Raw genomic sequence first — 18106 nt, forward strand, 5'->3', positions numbered from 1 at the left:
TGCCTAGGTGGCTTGTGATAAGTCAGCTGATGACGCCACTGACACTGTCAAAGACATATTCTTCGATTCTGGTTCAGTTTCAGGGGCTACCTTCGGACAAGGTGATAACCTGACGTGATTACAATCCGATGACGCAATGTTTGGCAGCCAGGGTGAGGGTTGCTGTAGTTGGGGAGACGGGACGTTGGGCCTTGAGGCCACCACAGCAGCGGCTCACCAGTGATTCGCTGAGCTCAGCCGCCCATAGCCAGAGGGTAAAGGGGATTACTTCGAGGAACTCCGTGCCCCATTTCTCGTTATTCTCGTTAATCGGTGTCCAAGCGGCCCGGAACACTAGGGATAGTCGTCGGTACACGATACTAGAGTCACGGTAGGATTCTGAGGACAGGGCTGCAGTTGGGACCTAACCCATGGTCAATACAGTGGCAGACACTGTGACACGACATTGCATAATACATAGTAGACCCGGCGGCGCTGGTAGTGGTGGTGCCTCCACCTACCGAGCGCCGGCCGAACTGTGCGATGACTGTGCGACTGTGCGTTCCCGCCGCTCCGGGCCGGTCGGCTGATCCGCCGGTCAGAGGTCGGCGGCGGCGCGCGCTTTGGGCAGACAGGTCGCGGTGTCGAGCGTGCCGGGAGGGAGGTCCCGGTCGGATTCACGGAAGGCGGCTGAATCAGCGGTCCGGTGAGTGTCTCTCCGTCCGACCCGTTCTCGGAGCTCAGCGCGGACCCGCCCTTCAGCCACACCCCTAGCCACCACCATAAGGTCGCGTGCACCTGTGTACACCAGTGTGCAGCAGCATGTGTGGGATTTTCGTATGTGCGTGTTTGTGAACAACCTGTAATTCAGGCATAAGTGCAGGCGAACACGCATGCGTGTGCATCCGCTTTGGAAGTGTGCACCCGTTTGACGTGCTTGGGATAGATCGTGGGTCGGCATGATTTAATTTTCATTTTTCCATGAGTTTTCTTATGCCTCACAACAATCAGTGGCTTTCAGCGTAATATTCTCAGTGTTATCTGGGCTGGGAGCGATACGGGTCAAGTGCGAACGACTTCTAGGTCAGGATCCTCCCGAACTCGGGTGGTGCGATATGGTACGATCTTTTCCGAGATGACTGAGCACTTTAGTCGTCCTCACCACACAATGGACCTCGCCGTCTGCAGCTCTCAGACACTATGGCTCCTATTGTTGGCTGTCGCTGTTTAAATATAGGTACCTGCAGGCATCTACTAAATTGCGCCGTCACGTCCCCAGTTCAAGGTGTGAATAAATTGTCACTGGTCGAGACCTCAAAAATCTCGCATATTGAGATATCCGAAATTGTAAATGCTTTTAACATTAACGGTTACCGGGAATTGGTCTCTTATTGATATCCCTAGCCTGAATCGCTTAGAAATAACTGGCCTGCCAAAACTTGTATCCGCTTTACAGGTCGTTTGCAGTGGGTCTGTTGGGCTGAGTTATTCCACAGACGTTCCTTGCTAGGCGTGCGCAAAAAAGACGGTTGTGTCAGCACTCAGCTTATACTAGCCGGCGGGACGAGCAATTAGCTCCCACCGACCTCGGACTCAGAGTGGAAGTCTCAGTGTGGTGCGGTATTTCCATCGAGCTGTTGACGGCTCATGAGGCGTTGTCCGTGTCGGCCCTCCCGGATGGAGGTGTCGCGTGTTGGACCCTGTCTGACTGCGCACTACCGGCGGGCGATCTGCCCCGTCTCGGGGCACCGTATCTGATGTATCGTTGTTATCATTTTAAACGGACAGGCTCATGATCCTAGCCGTGCCCCGCGTCCAAGTTTGTTTAAAGGTAGTGTGCCAGCTTTCTTGGACCGTATGGAGTTAATGGCCCAGATAAGGAGAACCGGATTTTTTAGAACTTATCCATACCTTCAAAACTCATGGAAACGTCTTAAATTCTCATGCATTGGTAAAATCCTTTTTGAAAGGATTGCATTCCCAATCCACATTCCTAGTGCCGAAGTGGATTGCATTCCTACCCGCAATCCCCTTTTTCACTTGGATTGAGATCAAATCCGCAATCCTTTTTTGCAATCCTGTTGTATTATTATGTGCACTAGTGGATCTGGGGGAGGGAGGGGGGCATAGGGCCGTGCCTCCATCCCCAAATCACCCATTTCTAGTACCTAGTCTTGCGAGTAATTCCTATCTAAGGCACAGGTATTTTATGGGAAATATTTTTTGCCTCAAACACCCCCCACATTGAAACCTCTACCCAACCAGTGTTTTATATTTTTGAAACTCGCCCTCAAATACGTAACTTTGCCCTTCCTATGTAGTTCATCAGCGTATATTATTTTGAGCGTTTAAATTAAAAGCGTTTAAATCATTTCAAGTTTAGATGTAAAGCCCTTGATAGCAAAGTACACACTGGCGGTCGCAGCCGCTAGCAAAAGGGGGGGCCAAAGTCACACTCGCGGGACATAACATTTAATCGTCACCGGGAGGGGGGGGGGGGGGTGATCGGCTAATTTTTTACGTCCACGAGGCGCCGCACAGTTGGCATTACTTATGCTTCATCCATCTCATTCTTGCGTGAAATCTTTGAGCTCAATTTAAGGCAAAATCACCAGTTCCATTTACCGTCTCACGGTGTGCCCACCGGTCGGGCTGCTGCACCATGACGACGGATCGGTGTAGCATAGGTATACTGGAAGGTCAGGCACGCGGATTCATGACCTTACCACTATAAAACAATTCGGAAAAGTACAGATAGGTAGGTACCTCTTGCTAAAAAGTACAGATACCTCTTGCTTTGAACAAGCATGTGAAACCCAGAGAGCATTTTTAGACTATGACATTTACCCATATAGGTACCTAGTTGTGTGGCGGCGGGAGAGTAGGTACACCGACCTCTGGAGACCCCCACAGGTTCCGAGCTTTCAGAATTGGCAGCTGAGGGCCGCGCGCGACTCCTGCGGGGCTTCGCAACGGCTCTGTTGGGGCTCACTCAACCTGCGTAGTCCTACTGCTAAAAAGACTGGCCCTGAGCCCTAAGGACTTCATCAGTCTCTGCCAGCCCCAGGACTCACACCGGCTCATGGGGACCCGACGTCGAAATATGAGGGAATCAGCGCGGGACCATCAGGACGTAAAGCAATTTAAGCAATCTCGATCAGGACCAACGTAAGGCTGTGCCGGAGACTGCGTGAGCCCTCTGATCTTCAGAAACCCACCCATGTATGTTTTCATGTAGAGGCCAGTTTAGGGCCCTCAGAGACCAGTACAGGACCTGCAAACTACAAAGGCCAGTAGTTTGAGACCATCAGAGACCGAGTTGGGCTCTCAGAGGCTAATGTGGGTCCTTACTCATTACAGGCCAACATGGGCCCTCAGAGGTCAGCGTGGGGCCCTAAAAGACCGGCATTAGCCGTCGTTGGACCCCAGAGGCCAGCAGAGGGCCCTCAAAGGCCAAGATGGGCTCTCCTCAGGGGCCAGTGCAGACCCTTAGAGGCCGGCATCGGGTCTTCAGCAGCCAGTGCGGGGCCCTTATTGGCACCTAAAAGTTCATCTTGGGACACCAGAGACAGAAATAAGGCCACCAGAGACCGGTGTGAGACCCTCAGACGCCGGTTGGGACCCCTGAGGCCGGTTAGGGGCCCTCATAGGCCAGATGTGGGGCCTCAGAGGTTGATGTAGGCTCTTAGCGGTCAACGTGGGCGCTTGACCGCCACTGAAGTTCCCTCAAAGGTCAGTGAAGGACGCTCAAAGACCGGTGTGGGAGCTATATTAATAGCTTGGCGTGTTTTTTTTTTTAGCCTCGTGACGATCGAATAATTGCCAGGGCCCCATACACCTATATGGGGGCCCATTTGTTGTTTGAGGGGGGGGGGTGTCAAATGATATGATGGCCCCCTTTATTGACCTTTGGGGGCATGGCCCTGATGCCCCCCCCGGCCCCCCGCGACCGCCACTGTGTACACATTACACACATGCCTCTGAGATTACATAATAGCTCATGCAAACTCTATGCAGGCCCCGAAGGTCCCACGCTAATCCTTAAGAAACCAAGCCGGCATTCGGCATCACCACCGGGCTTCTGAGGTGCACAGCACCAACCCTTGAGGTCTTACTTTAGTGTCTTGGAGCCAATCTCCTTTAGCAGACCCCACCCGCCACTGCCGAAGAGGGTCTCATGCCAGCCATTGCTGAATGCTGGGCCTACGAGAGCCTTAAGTAAACCCACGCTGATATTCCATATAAGATCCGGCCATACTCGTGAACCGGTGCCAGCGACGCTGACCGCCAAATTGGCAGAATGCGAAACTGAGCCCACTCATGAGTGAAATTTACGTTCTTTGATGGCGCAAGAAAGAAAATGAAACATACGAACAGCTTTTCTAGGACTTTTGTTCGATCTGAAAGGTGGGGCCAAAAGATAGTATGGCCCCACCTTTCAGCACCAAAGGGGGGGCCATGGCCCCCGTGGCCCCCCCCCCCCCCTGCGACCGCCAGTGAAAGTACATTAAGCCAATGAAGCCGATCTAATAATTTTCAATCGCAACGAACCATTTCAAAGCACTAATCAAACACAATCCGGATTGGATTGCAAAAAATGGAAGTATGATGCAATCCAATCCGCAATCAAATCCTGTTTTTTGGAATGGATTTCAAATCCAGGTGCAGTCCACCAAAAAGGAATGCAATCAGGATTTTGCAATCCTGCAATCACAATCCTACCGATGCCTGTAAATTCTTCAAATTTTGAGTACCCCAGTGCGAAATTCGCCCCGACGGGTTGTCGGTCGTACCCCAACCACATTTCACACCACTATGAACAATAAATGCACACACTGAAATCGCTATTACCGATATGCTCATCCAATCAAGTTTCGATAAACCCGTTCATCATCATCTCCTGCGGTTTCGAACACGCCTGTTAGGTGGCTTCTGATGCTCGTCGAGGTCGGAATTTCCAAATACGCGTGGTGCGTCGGGCCGCGCGCTCTGACTTCGGCCAAGAAAAATGCGTCAGCTGATCATTGTCATTTCTGCCACTTGCGTGTGGTGAAATGGGGTCATAACTTATAAGACGGCTTTTTCATATCAATTATTTTACATAAAATCATATTTCAAACCATAAATAATGTTCGACAGCCAAATAAAAGAAACAATACCAATACGGGCTTACAGTTTAAGGCTCGACATTGTGTTGTCTACGATTAGACAGCTGATAACTCATTCCCGTACGTCGTATGGTCGTAACACTATAATGACCTTTGCTTATTGTCACAAGTGCGCCGCATTCGCGATTGTTGCCCGACGCCTGTTTGCAGGTGAGCCCACTACAGTTGTTATACATATCTAAAAACCGAAAAACTTTTAGGCGAAAAAGGCACTATTCCAGGCCCATTTTTGATTTTTTTTTGCGATATTAGGTAAAAACAGAAGCTTCTTATCCTAGGAAAAATAAAATGGGAAATCTTTCAAAGGTGGCACACTACCTTTAAACGGTTGAGATGTGAAGCAGTAAAATTATTTGTTATTTTAGATACCGAAAATGATTGTGTTGCACATGCTCCTACTATAACTTAACTGGGGACAGCCGTCGTGTTTAATTGGAGCCCGTGTACTGTTCATTAAAACGTTCCGATCACCATCACAGACTGACCCGCGCCGTCGCCGCAGTGACCTCTGTCGCCCTCGGTGTGACCCGTGCGGCGCCATGTGGGGTCGGTCCCGGCCGGGCGCCTGGTACCGCTGGTACCACCTGGCGCTCATGACGGCCACCTACATCACCGGTGAGCTCTCCCACTTCCTGGTCGGCATCGTCAGCCGCCAGATGGCGCAGGAGCTCCACTACGGCGACATCGGCTGCGTGGAGCGTGAGAACGCCACCGACGCTGGCGCCGACTGCTACACCTTTACCGACAATACCAGGTAACAGACGGATAGACAAAGTCAGGCCCGGCGCCGACTGTTACACCTTTACCGGCAACAGCAGGTAACAGACAGACGGACAAACGGACTGCCGGCTAAATATGCAGACGGACGGACAGACTGAGAGTGAGAAAGTCAGACAGACAGACAGACAAACACATTTATACTCGCATACTGCCACAATTCCGGGGCTGGTAGCTAGGCTCGGGCTGTCCGGCTCCGACGTCCGGAGCCCGAGTGGGCCGGACACCGCGACACTGTTAATGATATTGCCCTTGTGATAGCTACCAGGAGCTATCCACTGATGGTAACTGAAATTCCGGAGATGTGGTGTGGGGACACGTACTCAGTGTCACCTTGAACAGAGCACGGCCAGACAGCCACACCACGATTGTTTGCTTATCTTATGACACATGCCAGGGCTCGACGCACGCGTCGAATATTTGTGTACCTAAGGCCGGTGTCACGGCTAACAGTTTTTGTTTATTGATCAATGATCAGTGGAGGTTTCCGGGGGTGTGTCAGTTGAATAAATCTTAGAAACTGCATCAACGAAATCGTTTATTTCCTTTCTTGCTGAATGAAATCATGCAAACGCCCGATGTTGACCCCTACCCAAAGAGGTAGCTCTGAACTGCTCCCCGGACAGCTTCGCTGACCTCTGGATGGACCTTCCCGGTCAGCTGGGTTAACCTCCCGCTCGCCGGACAGCTGATGTGACCTCTGGACTGACCTCCCGCTTCCTGAGCAGCTGACCATACCTCCCCGGGCAGCTGCACCGCAGTGGACTGACCTCCCCGGGCAGCTGTAGGTACCGCTGACCTGACCTCCCGCTCCCCGGGCAGCTGCCAGCTGTACGGCAGTGGACTGACCTCCCCGGGCAGCTGTAGGTACCGCTGACCTGACCCCCGCTCCTCGGGCAGCTGCACGGCAGTGGACGCCTGCGAGTGGACCTACACGGGTCTGGGCATCCAGTACCAGGTGCTGGCCGGGCCGGCCTTCATAGGAGCCTTCACTCTCGCCGGCCTGGTGTTCGGCAGTCTGGCTGATTCGTACAACAGGTAGGTGAGCAGTGACACTGACACACTCCTTCAATAGGTAAGTGGAACAATAACGTACCTACTCAGTACTCTCGCTCACGGCAGCTCACGGCGGCTCCTATATCAACACGTCAATGGAACAGCAATGGAATCCTGTAATTGGGATACCTATCTTATATGCAGAAAACAAAGATTTTACCCATTTGGTGCTTATTGGGTGGGTTCGATTGTAGGTTCATGTTATATTCCGTTATCTGTTATCAACGGGCTAAGGAGGCTGGCTCGCAAACGCTGCGGCCAGCCGCCCAGCCTCGGTTCAGAGCGCTGCGGCACAGTATAACTTCCACGGCTTTCAGTCATTGCGGTACAGCCTATCTATACGCTCACTCACAGCTCAATGATAAACCACACGGAAAAGTTATCGCTTACAGAAGCGGAGTGGATGATATCCTTTTCTCCTACTATACATTAAATCATGAAAAGGAGGAACAAGAACGTTTAACGTTACATGTTTGATGGTAAACGTTTACTATTTACCGTTTACCGTTTTTAACTTTAAACGTACAGATACTTTTAACCTTCGAGTGAATGTGATTATTTTATCTCGTTCCGTCACAAAATGCTATGCAGCTATCAATGTTCTCATTTAATAAGTAATAGCCCTTTTTGGTTAACGTATGTTTTGATATCAGTGCAATTTTAATCAGTTTGAATGCCAAATAAAAAATACAATTGTCCTTTGATAAACAGGTTTAATAACTTTCTCCTGAATGAAGAATGACTAGCCGTATCAAATGCCCTGATTCTTAATTCAGCCTTTGTATTAAAAGCTGAAATCAATAAAACGCTAGACGTTAAACGACTTGCTAGACGTTTTCTAAACGATTACTGTTACTGTTGAACTACTTCAACTCTCGGCTTGGACCGGATTGAGTGCTGCGTTTTTTGGTTAGTTTGTTGTCTGACCCTGTGTAACTGACTCTGACTGTGTGTTCCTGTGTTACTCTGTGTGACTGTCTGTTGTTCTCTGTGCGTGTCGGTCCTCAGACAGCGTCTGCTGACGTTCAGCACCGCCCTGCTGACCGTCTCCACCTTCCTGATGGGGTTCGCCACCGAGTACTGGCACCTGGTGCTCTTCAGAATGTGCACCGCAGCCGGGTGAGTGCACGTGCACCGGGACCGGCCACGGACGCCCGGCAATCGGCATCGAACCGTGGCCAGGACCTCCCGGGTGGGATGGTTGGTGCGCTCTGTAGTAAGAGCCGGGCCAGTTGAGTACTAAGAGAGTAAGAGCCGGGGCATTAATTGAGGACCAAAATTTTCAGTGCTGGGCTGTGCTGTTTATTTTATTTTCGTTGGTGACGAGCTTCGATATTTTTCCCGTTCGCTGTGTGAAAAATTACGTCCCGCCCGTTTCCGCCAAACCTGAGTCCCCTGTGTCCTACTGCAAGGCGAGGTTCGCGCAATCTGAGTCCCGTGTGTCCCTGCAGGGAGGCGGGTTTCGCGCCACTAAGTTCCGGCATGATATCGGACCAGTTTCCGCCGCAGCTGCGCGGCATGGCCATGTCCATCTTCACCTGGGGCATCTACTTCGGCTACGGCATCTCCTACGCCATCGGCAACTACGTCTCGGCGGCCGACATCATGGGACAGGTGGGCAACCGCCTGGGACGTGATACGAACTTGCTTGCCAAGTGCTAGGATTAATTATTGTTTTGTGTCCAAACAAATGTCTGTATGCGACCGAACGGTCATCCACGGTCCGTTTGCGCGCCTGTAGTAGTGGGTCGTATTTTGTGGTCTGGAGCACTGACGTGGTGTTCGGAGCACTGACGCTGTGTTCGGAGCACTGACCCGGTGTTCGGAGCACTGACGTGGTGTTCGGAGCACTGACGCGGTGTTCGGTGTTGGGACAGAGCTGGCGATGGGCGTATTACGTGGCGGCCATTCCCGGGGCCGTCCTGTGCTGCCTCCACCTGACGGCTCACGACCCGCGGACCAGACAGGCAGCGCTCAGCGACGGAGAACACGACCTCTACCGGATAAGTACGGAAGAACGGACGGCACTACCGTGATAAACGCAGTACCGCAGCGTCACACACCACGGGATATAATCAGGATGCGCCGTAAAACAGTTCTTACACTGCAATATCTATCGAGTCGTGATTGTGTCCTACGTTTTCAAAGATCCAGCGTTACACAAACCACCGCACTAGAAGGAGGAATCCTGTAGTGTTAGCACGTCCAGTTCCCAGCGCCCCTGTCCGATGTCCCGTCCTGACTCCCAGCGCCCCTGTCCGCTGCCCACAGAGACCTCCGAGTCGGAGGCGGCACCGGTGGCCGCCGCGGAGGCCGCCGAGGGCGTCGGGCCGCGCGCCGGCTGGTGGAGCCGGTTCGTGGTGGACAAGCTGCGGGTGTTCCTGCAGCCGAGCATCCTGCTGCTGCTGCTCGGCGCATCCATGCGACACACCGGTCAGTGCGAAACTGCAAATTTGTACTGGACCAAAATATAAACTTGTCGGTGATGCTTTCATTGGACGATTTTGAAATTCCGCGCTTGGGGTAGCTGATGATCACAATCTAAGTGCATGGAGCAGTATACATCTTTATGTTACGATTTACGAGTGATTATCCTATTGATAGCTTACCTTTTGATAACCATGGGTATAGTAACCTCTGAGTTATCCTCGTTTTCGTCGAAATAGGAATATCTACGGCGCAGTGATCTGAGGGCGTACACATACCGGTTTAACTAACTAGTCCATTTATCCGATTGTTTTGTCTACCCCGCAGCTGGGTTCTGCTGGTCGACAAACACTCAGCTGTACTTCCAGACCTACTACCCGACGGCCGACCTGGGCCTGTGGCTCTCCTGGGTCAGCATCGTCGGCGGCTCCATCGGTGTCACCGTAGGTCAGTCCTGTTTGTCTGTCTGTCAGTAGGTACCCAGTCAGTCTGTCCGAATCTGGATGGTCAAGCAGCCATCGTTACGTATTTGTGTTCGACACGGACTGCAACTAGTGAAGTTTGTTTGTTTGTTTGTTTGTTTGTTTGTTTGTTTGTTTGTTTGTTTGTTTGTTTGTTTGTTTGTTTGTTTGTTTGTATGCACGTGTCCGACAGGGGGTGTCTGTCAGAGAGTGTGACAGAGGGACTGCTGTGTGTTTCTGTGTCCGATGTAAGTAAGGTCAGTGATATCTGTTCGTGTCCGGCAGGCGGTGTGGTCAGTGATGTTTTGTTCGTGTTCGTTAGGCGGTGTGGTCAGTGATGGTTGTTTGTTCGTGTCCGTTAGGCGGTGTGGTTAGTGATGGTTGTTTGTTCGTGTCCGGCAGGCGGTGTGGTTAGTGACCGGCTGGTGAAGCGGATCGGACTCCGGGCCAGGATCTGGGTGCTCTCGGCCAGTCAGGTACGAACGGGAAATACGAGACTCCCTACCTAAAAGCTGCAATCTCAAAGCTGGATCACGCAATGTAGTTAGAAAGTTGAAGGCTGTTTGCAATATGACATTTTCAATTTCGGTGGCTTCGATGTGAGGCCATTTTACGACTTTTCCATTAGGAATGCCTTAGACAATCGTAAAGCATTACGGCTATTGCCTGTTTCCTGCAAAAATTGCGCCGCCCGGTCACAGCAGCTGTCCAGTTCCTCACAGTAACATGTTAACGCTGCCGCTCCGTTTCAGTCTGTGGCCACACGGTAACGTTTTTACGCCGCCGATCCGTCTCCTTGGTGTCCAGTCTCACACAGTACCGTTGGTACGCTCCCGCTCCGTTTCAGTTGGTGGCCACGCCGTTCGCGGTTGGCGTGCTGTACTTTCCGCCGCAGTGGTGCTTCGTCAGCCTCCTCACTGCCTATCTGTTCGGTACGTGCAGAGGCGCGCGACATGGCGACACTCGTATCGAAGCATATCGCCTGATTAGATCCTAAGGTCATGATGTGATATCCATCCCTACTGATCGGTTCTCTAAACAGGCGCTCGGGCGGAGTATCCTGTAATCGTCAAGCCTGAATGCCTGGGTCTCGAATACCTATCTACAAGTGGTCAATAAACATAGAGTGTGAACGTCCCTTTCAGTAGCATTAATTTCAGTTTAATTAATATGGCAGAAAAGACCGTAAACGATGCATATGTTGGCATTCTAACTATGATGGGATAAACACCGAATGACACCGAGGTAAATGGCCGTATATGGACTGTGACTGACGTGCTGACTGCTGAGTGTCCCCGTCTGCCCGCCACTACCACAGCCGAGATGTGGTTCGGAGTGGTGCTCGCCATCGTCGTCGAGCTGGTCGAGCCCGACGTCAAGTCCTCCACGGTCGCCATCTTCCTCTTCATCATCAACAACGTGGGCGGCAACATGCCGCTGGCGGTGGACGGGCTCGGCGACGTCATCGGCTACCGGGACGCCCTCTACGTGCTCTACCCGGGCATGTACTTCGCCAGTGAGTCCGGACGACCGTGCATACGGCCATCCATACATAGACGTGGTATTTATATCGCCCAGCGTTCGGGAATATACTTTTAAAGTTTAGGCATATATTAGCTCGATCTCTTACTTTATCATACATACATAGTAAGGAGTGATATATTGTATTGACCCTCCCCGTTGCCTCTCCGCCCAGGTTCTGTGGTGTTCCTGCTGACGGCGTTCGCGCTCCGCCGGGACGGCCAGCCGCCCGCCGCCGCTCAGGAGGAGATGACTGAATCATGACCAACTCTCAGGTGCCGTCCTTTTGAATCAATTAAGGCTTTACTCGCAGAGTTTCTGCTCAGCTCTCAGCCTAGGTTCACAGTGTGTCTGAGCTCTCAACTATAATTCCCAACTCCCGGATAGCTCAGGAAACTGAGAGCCCTCTGAGAACTCAGACGTCAGCTGTTTGTCGTTACTGTAAAGGCTCGCATTCAGATCGCCAGTTATCGTGATCGGTTCATTTCGCTCGGTTCGCAGTACTGAGTTCTTTAGTGAGCTGTTGGCGACTGGTTGCACTTGGGCCTGAGTTTCGAGTGCTGAACAGGATTTACACGCTCTCTTACTTGGAAGCAGAAGCCAGAAGTCGTCCCTGCCACGAGCGATGGATCGTATTACATGCGTAGCTGATAATATATGGAAACTGTGTCGTAGGGACTATTTTGTATGCGTTCATGTTGTCACAGATATGAACTGGTCGTTTAAGCCGACGCCTACTGTTCCCAATATATAGGTAGGTATTTTTTTTTTGTTGTTGTTACTCGTCAATATATTCAAATAGTATGGTGCAAAATATTATCCTTGGTGAGGAGTCTGTCAGTACATAAGTAGGTACTTAAGTACAGTAAAAATGTCTTGCATTTTAAGCTTGCTATTCTGATAAAGAGCTGTGCTCGAAATTATCAATAAACAAGTGTTTTGCTTCAACTTTTTAAACTACGAGGAAAAGGTCACTACTGAATTAAGGACATTATTGTCGGTTAAAGCACTGATATAAATTCATGATATGAAGATATTTGTTGTAAAAGAGATTTAGTGCAGATTTGGTCAAATTAGGTGCATTCGCCAGATAGCCCGTCGTGAAAACGGCTATTATAATGGGTTTTGGTGTAGTGGAAGGAAAAGGTACAATTTGGTATTTATCACCGACATCCCGGGTAATGGCTGATGACCGTCAGGCACTTAGTGGTAGGTAAAGAAACATTTTTACTCCGACATATCCGAGACATAGAAATAGCTCCGCAACTATCTTAGGCCTAACTATGAGGAATCATAGGGGCTTGAAGTTGAAACATGAAAGGACTTAACTTAACTAACAGGACATAACTTAGGACATAACTTATGTAATCGCCGAACTCCCCAAACTAAGCCATTTCTAAGGACATGCATAAAAACGACATTAGTGCATACGTTTGGGCTTTAAATAACCGTTTCAGTTTACGTTTAAAAGCCGTTTAGAAAATGTGGGTACTTGACATCCCGATGGTTGTCGTACCTATTATGGGGCTTCTCCATTTTTTTTGTTTTTTGTCAGATAATACATAACGCTAATCGCTATATCATGAAGATATAAACAAGCAAACAGATTAATTGCGAATTGGCCAAAGTAAAACAGAGACCTACTGCGACAAAATTTGTATTTTGTTGAAATCTTCTGGTCCTTGCATTACAGTGCTAATGCCCTCGGTTCATTTCGCTCTGCCTAATGATGCCTAATGCCTAGCAAGCAACGATATAGTTGCTTGCTTTGCAATCAACTATAGGTACCGTAAGGGGACGGGTTGTAATCATTCACTCGACTAAAATAATAAACGTCGATACTCGGTATATAGTGCCGCCCCAAACATGTAAAATTGTGGACAATGTTACCAGCCTCCTCGTCAGCTCGCTACTTATCCCCGGAGCCCGGATACACAAGGGAAATGGTCCCATGAAACATAGTTACGGCTCCTTGTAGTACATAGTTAGCGTTCGAGGCAGCGGATATCAATACCTTGAATGCTGCTGCTCCAGTCGCCGGTGCTTGATGGCGCACATCTGGAGACTACTGCTGCGGCTGTGCAGCCCGTGGCCGACAGATGAGTCGGAACGGGTGCGGTGGCAGCAGCGCACCGTAATTGCCGTCCAGGTCGAGCGTCTCCCCTTCGACGGGCTCGAACGTGAAGTGCTGCAACAGCGAGACAAAGAGCAGCAGCAGCTCGGCCCTGGCCAGCGGCTCGCCCAGGCAGAAGCGGCGGCCCACTCCGAACGGCATCAGGTGCTCGTCGCGGCGCACGGAGCCGTCCTCGCGAAGGAAGCGCTCGGGCCGGAACTTATCCGGGTCTCCCCAGTGATTCGCGTCCATGTGCACCGCGTCCAGGTCCATGAGCACGACAGTGCCGCGCGGCAGCGAGTAGCCGGCCAGGTGGCAGTCGCGCGCGGCCGCGTGCGGCACGGCGCGCGGCAGCACGGTGGCGCGCCGCATCACCTCCATCAGCGTGGCGTCGGTGAGTGGCAGGCGCGCCCGGTCGGCGCCGCTGGGCCGCCGGCCACCCAGCTCGCGGTCCACCTCGGCCTGCACGCGCCGCTGGGCGGCCGGGTGGCTGGCCATGTAGAGCAGCGCCCAGCTCAGCTGCGTGGACGTCGTCTCCATGCCGGCGATGAACAGGTCCATGCCAGTGACAGCTAGGTTGAGCTCGGTGAAGCCGCGCTCGGCCGCGTCCGTCGTCTCCATCTCTATGAGGAAGTGGTCCATGAGGTCGCGCGGGTGGTCGCGGTCCAGCGTGGCGCGGTGCTCGGCCAGCAGCCGCAGGAATGTGGCGTTGATGACCTCTCGCTGGCGCTCCAGCGCCGAGAAGCCGCTCCACTCGGGCACAATGTGCCGCAGCCACGGCGCAATGCCCAGCGGGCTCGTCGGCCTGATCATCTCGAAGAACTCCTTGACGAGCTGGACGTAGAGGCGCGCCTCCGGGTCGGACGGGTCGATGCGGGTGCTGGCCACCACGCGCCACAGGATGTTCAGCGCGGTCAGGTTGAAGTACCCGAGCACCTGCAGCGGGCGTCCCTCCAGGAGCTCCATGTCTCGCCGGAGGTGCTCGAACTCGCCGAGGATGCCCTCCTCCATGTCCTTGCGGCCGAGTCCCAGGTCGCGCAGGTGGCGCAGCGCGAACCGGCGCTGCTCGCGCCATACGGCGCCGTCGTTGAAGATGATGCCCATCTTCTTCATGTAGCTGCGGACGAGGAGCGGCAGGATCTCGGGCCGGCCGCTCAGCTCGGGCATGGCGCTGGCCTCCCGGATCAGCTCGTGGCTGCACAGGTTCACTATGCCCAGACCGGTGGGCGAGACCGCGCCGTTGATGTCGCCGTAGAGACGGCGCCGTTTGCGCAGCGCCTGCCGGACGCCCATGGTGAACAGCTCCAGCGTGGCGGACAGCGAGCCGAACACGAGCACGCACGGCGGTCCCGGCGGGAAGTTGGCCGGCCGCTTAGGACGGTGCACCCACACCCAGGCCAACAGGGCGGACAGCGCCAGACCCAGCCAGAGTAAAGCGGCCATCACTGCCACGGCGACACGCGAACCGCACAGGATGGCTCACACTCGGACTCGGTACGCCGCTGACTCCAACGTCACTACCGACCCGGACCGGTTATATAACTAGCGGCACAGGCCACATCACACCACTGTCTCTCACAATCCTCAGCGAGTCTGGCTGGGAAATTAGCCCGGCGTATCTCCCTGCAGACCCTCGCTGCCGAGCAGCTCTCACTGCCGTCCCAGCATGGGCACACACTGTTTACACATGCCCTCCGCCGACCGACCGACTGGCCAGGCGCCGCTGACTCCGTCCCTGGCTCGGTAATCCAAGGACAAAGCAGCTTCAGCTCGCGTCGGTACAATGAATTGACGGAGGGCATTGCCAGTTGCCACCCTGGATATCGTTGAGCAGCTTCCATCCATATCAGCTATGGCACCGTTTGATTTTGTTCATTCAACATTATTTGAAGTAATGGTAGAGAAACTGTGGCTTTCAATGGACGTGTGTATTAGGCTGTGCCCAGCTGGGCCTCTGAACTTCCAAGCTCTGCTAGGGGAGCGGGGGGGGGGGAGGGGCGTGAACCGTTCAAACTCGTCTCTTGGGCCACGTAGCGACACGCGGTGAGCGACGCTCGAAAGGGCGTCAAAAGTGAAAAAAGTTTCCAGATCATTTCTAGGTCAGGTCACCAGAGGTCAATCTTTTCTACACATGTTACGAAAAAAATCAGACCCAGGCCGTTGAGGTCAGGTCACCAGGTCACCTCAAGTGACCGTACGTCAGGTAAAGTTCCAATGTTTGGCATAGCTACGCATGGTTACACCGATTGACCAATTGATTTGAAACTTTCAGCTATCGATAGAGGCAACAATATGTAGGCATTATGTTACGTAATTTCTCTGGTTGCAGATAAACACGAAACATTGAATCGGAAAATTGCACCTGTGACCCCTAGGTATTTATATCCTTGAGGTCTTCTCAGGTCATCAAATATCCGCAACAGTTTTTCGACAATAGCTTTTATAGGGACGTGCTGGAGTGATGAAAAACATCGTCTTTTATTCAGCTTCACGGTACGGATTGACAGGATTGATATGCAATAGAGCATATTCCGGCCAGGTCATGGCCTTGACTTCTGGTCAAATTTGAAGTTGACCTTTAGGTTAAATTATAGGTACTGTATACCTGCAACGTGTCTCGACAAGAGAAATACGATACTGGTAAAATTAATATGCAATTTTTGAGTGAAAAGTTATTGCAAAAAACAGTCACAGCAAAAACTGTCAACGTCGACAGTTTCTGCCCTCTGTCCTCTGCAGTCGAACAGTTGACGTGAGGTCAAATCACTCAAAACCGTGTATACAGCTTCATTCATTTTCGAATTATGTGCCGATTTGTAAAGAAAAAAAATATTGAAATAGGCGAAACTTGATCTTCGGCGATCTCTGCTTTGGCGACCTGACCTTTGACCTGACCTGAAAAATGACTGAAATGACTGAGGTTATTCCGTCATGAATTTTAATGCTCCTCTAAACACCGCTTACCGCGTATCGCTATGTGGCCAAGGGACCGAGTTAGAGGGAAGGTATGTTCAAACACCTCCCCCCAGCAAGCAGGGCGTGGAAATAGTAGGAGCATTATAGAGTTCAGTGGTAGAAGCCCTATAGGTGCGGGTTAATAATGTCCTCAGATTGCGCCTTAGGTCAACAGTTTAGGCTCGAGAATGCAATAGCTGTCGAAGTTGACGTTCGTGGGAAAAATATTTTTTCTGCAATAACTTTCCACTCAAAACTTAACATCAATTTCATCGGCATCGTATCTTCCCCGTCCAGACGCGTCGAATTACCTGCAATTTGACACTAAAATGTCAACTTAAATAATCGGACCCATTATCAAAGTGAGATCGGTTGCATGGCAACCGATCCGTTTCGTAGATCTGAACACATCCAATGTATTTTCATCGTTTTTTAGCATGTCTTTTTCAAACGTTATCGTCGAAAAAAGACGGGAGACATTTAATGGCTATTGGCTACGCTTAGCTAGTAGCTACGTTCTTTTTAATCGTCGCGATACTAGGTAGGTACAGTCCACAGCAGAAGTAATGTGCGGTTTCAGTCATGGGTATGTTCTGCTTCTGAAGCTTAGGAACGATTAACCAGACTATAATGAAACTTTGAATGTAGCTTATATGTGTCGTCACCCTTGCAGCTGCAACTTTAGCTATTGACATCTTCTTTTCGATCACTCCGCATTAAAGGGACCCTCCCACCTTCAAAAAAGTTAATGAATTGGCATAAAAGTGATGTAGCGTGAATCACAAAGAGCGAAAATGAACATCTACCAAATTTTACCGGAAAATATTCACCCGTTTTCGAGATATAAGACTTTTATTTTTGTTTACTTTTTGGGAAATCCGCTGTTTCTATGACGTCACATAAAGGTTTTCTTTACGTCGGCATTTGGAAGCAATAGTTTGGTATCAAAGTGCGACAAATATTGCGCGAATGATGCGTTTATCTTATCAAGGTCAATATATGATGGCCAATAAAGGGTTCCAGGACAATTCTTATGGCATTTCTTCGTATCGCAATTCTTCGTCTGCAAATCTTCGTCAGGGCATTTATTCGTACCTATCGCATTACTTTGTCTCGCACCAGGGTATATGAAAATCGGCTCGCATTTCTTCTTCAACGCAAATATATGCAAGAGTAAGCATTGAGGGACAAATAAATGCACCGACGAAGATTTGTAGACGAAGAAATGCGGACGAAAAATTGTGCTACGAAGAAATGTCATGCGAGGATTCGTTCGGGTACCATGACATTTATGTGATTTCAAAGTCAAGGTTCACAGCTGATCTGCTAAATCAAGCCAAGAATCCAAATTATCAAAAAACTATAAATATTTGTTTGTCTGTCACAGAGATCTCAAGCAATATAAGGTTGACTTGACATATGTTGAATCAAAAATCTACTGCCACAACTCACATCTCCTGCCTTAGTTTATCATTGTTGTTTTAACTTGCTTTCAAGAGAAACAGAAGCCAGTATCTGATATCACTTCAGATGATTGTTTCAAGATCTGAGTTCAAATGGAAATAAAAGCAAGATCAAGATGAAACAGGGATTATTGCTGTTAAAGTAGTTTGGCCATGATACAACAAGCACATAAATCATTAGCCAAA

At 50.8% G+C, this 18106-nt stretch overlaps 2 protein-coding genes across 4 annotated transcripts; one reads left to right on the forward strand and one right to left on the reverse strand.

The window, feature by feature from the left end:
* The first annotated feature begins 305 nt into the window (after positions 1 to 305).
* Positions 306 to 12337, forward strand: LOC122379405 (probable sphingolipid transporter spinster homolog 1). Of its 3 annotated transcripts, XM_043361610.1 has the most exons (13): positions 548 to 685; positions 5650 to 5901; positions 6825 to 6962; positions 7989 to 8099; positions 8432 to 8594; positions 8858 to 8987; positions 9252 to 9413; positions 9735 to 9854; positions 10191 to 10203; positions 10284 to 10344; positions 10716 to 10800; positions 11187 to 11384; positions 11565 to 12205. In XM_043361610.1, the coding sequence occupies exons 2-13, from the start codon at positions 5687 to 5689 to the stop codon at positions 11651 to 11653; spliced, it is 1485 nt and encodes a 494-aa protein (XP_043217545.1). In that variant the 5' UTR covers positions 548 to 685; positions 5650 to 5686; the 3' UTR covers positions 11654 to 12205. The 3 variants fall into 3 exon arrangements, with proteins under 3 accessions (XP_043217544.1, XP_043217545.1, XP_043217546.1); XM_043361609.1 differs by lacking the exon at positions 10191 to 10203 and having other exon boundaries at positions 306 to 685; positions 10271 to 10344; positions 11565 to 12337; XM_043361611.1 differs by lacking the exon at positions 10191 to 10203 and having other exon boundaries at positions 614 to 685; positions 5627 to 5901; positions 10271 to 10344.
* A 693-nt stretch (positions 12338 to 13030) lies between these two features.
* LOC122379390 (methyl farnesoate epoxidase-like) lies at positions 13031 to 15233 on the reverse strand. Its single transcript, XM_043361562.1, has one exon. The coding sequence runs from the start codon at positions 14943 to 14945 to the stop codon at positions 13455 to 13457; it is 1491 nt and encodes a 496-aa protein (XP_043217497.1). The 5' UTR covers positions 14946 to 15233; the 3' UTR covers positions 13031 to 13454.
* Between the last annotated feature and the right edge of the window lie 2873 nt (positions 15234 to 18106).

The sequence above is a fragment of the Amphibalanus amphitrite genome, unplaced genomic scaffold (genome assembly GCF_019059575.1).
Source record: "Amphibalanus amphitrite isolate SeventyFive unplaced genomic scaffold, NRLGWU_Aamphi_draft 000076F_arrow, whole genome shotgun sequence".
Taxonomy (NCBI): domain Eukaryota; kingdom Metazoa; phylum Arthropoda; class Thecostraca; order Balanomorpha; family Balanidae; genus Amphibalanus; species Amphibalanus amphitrite.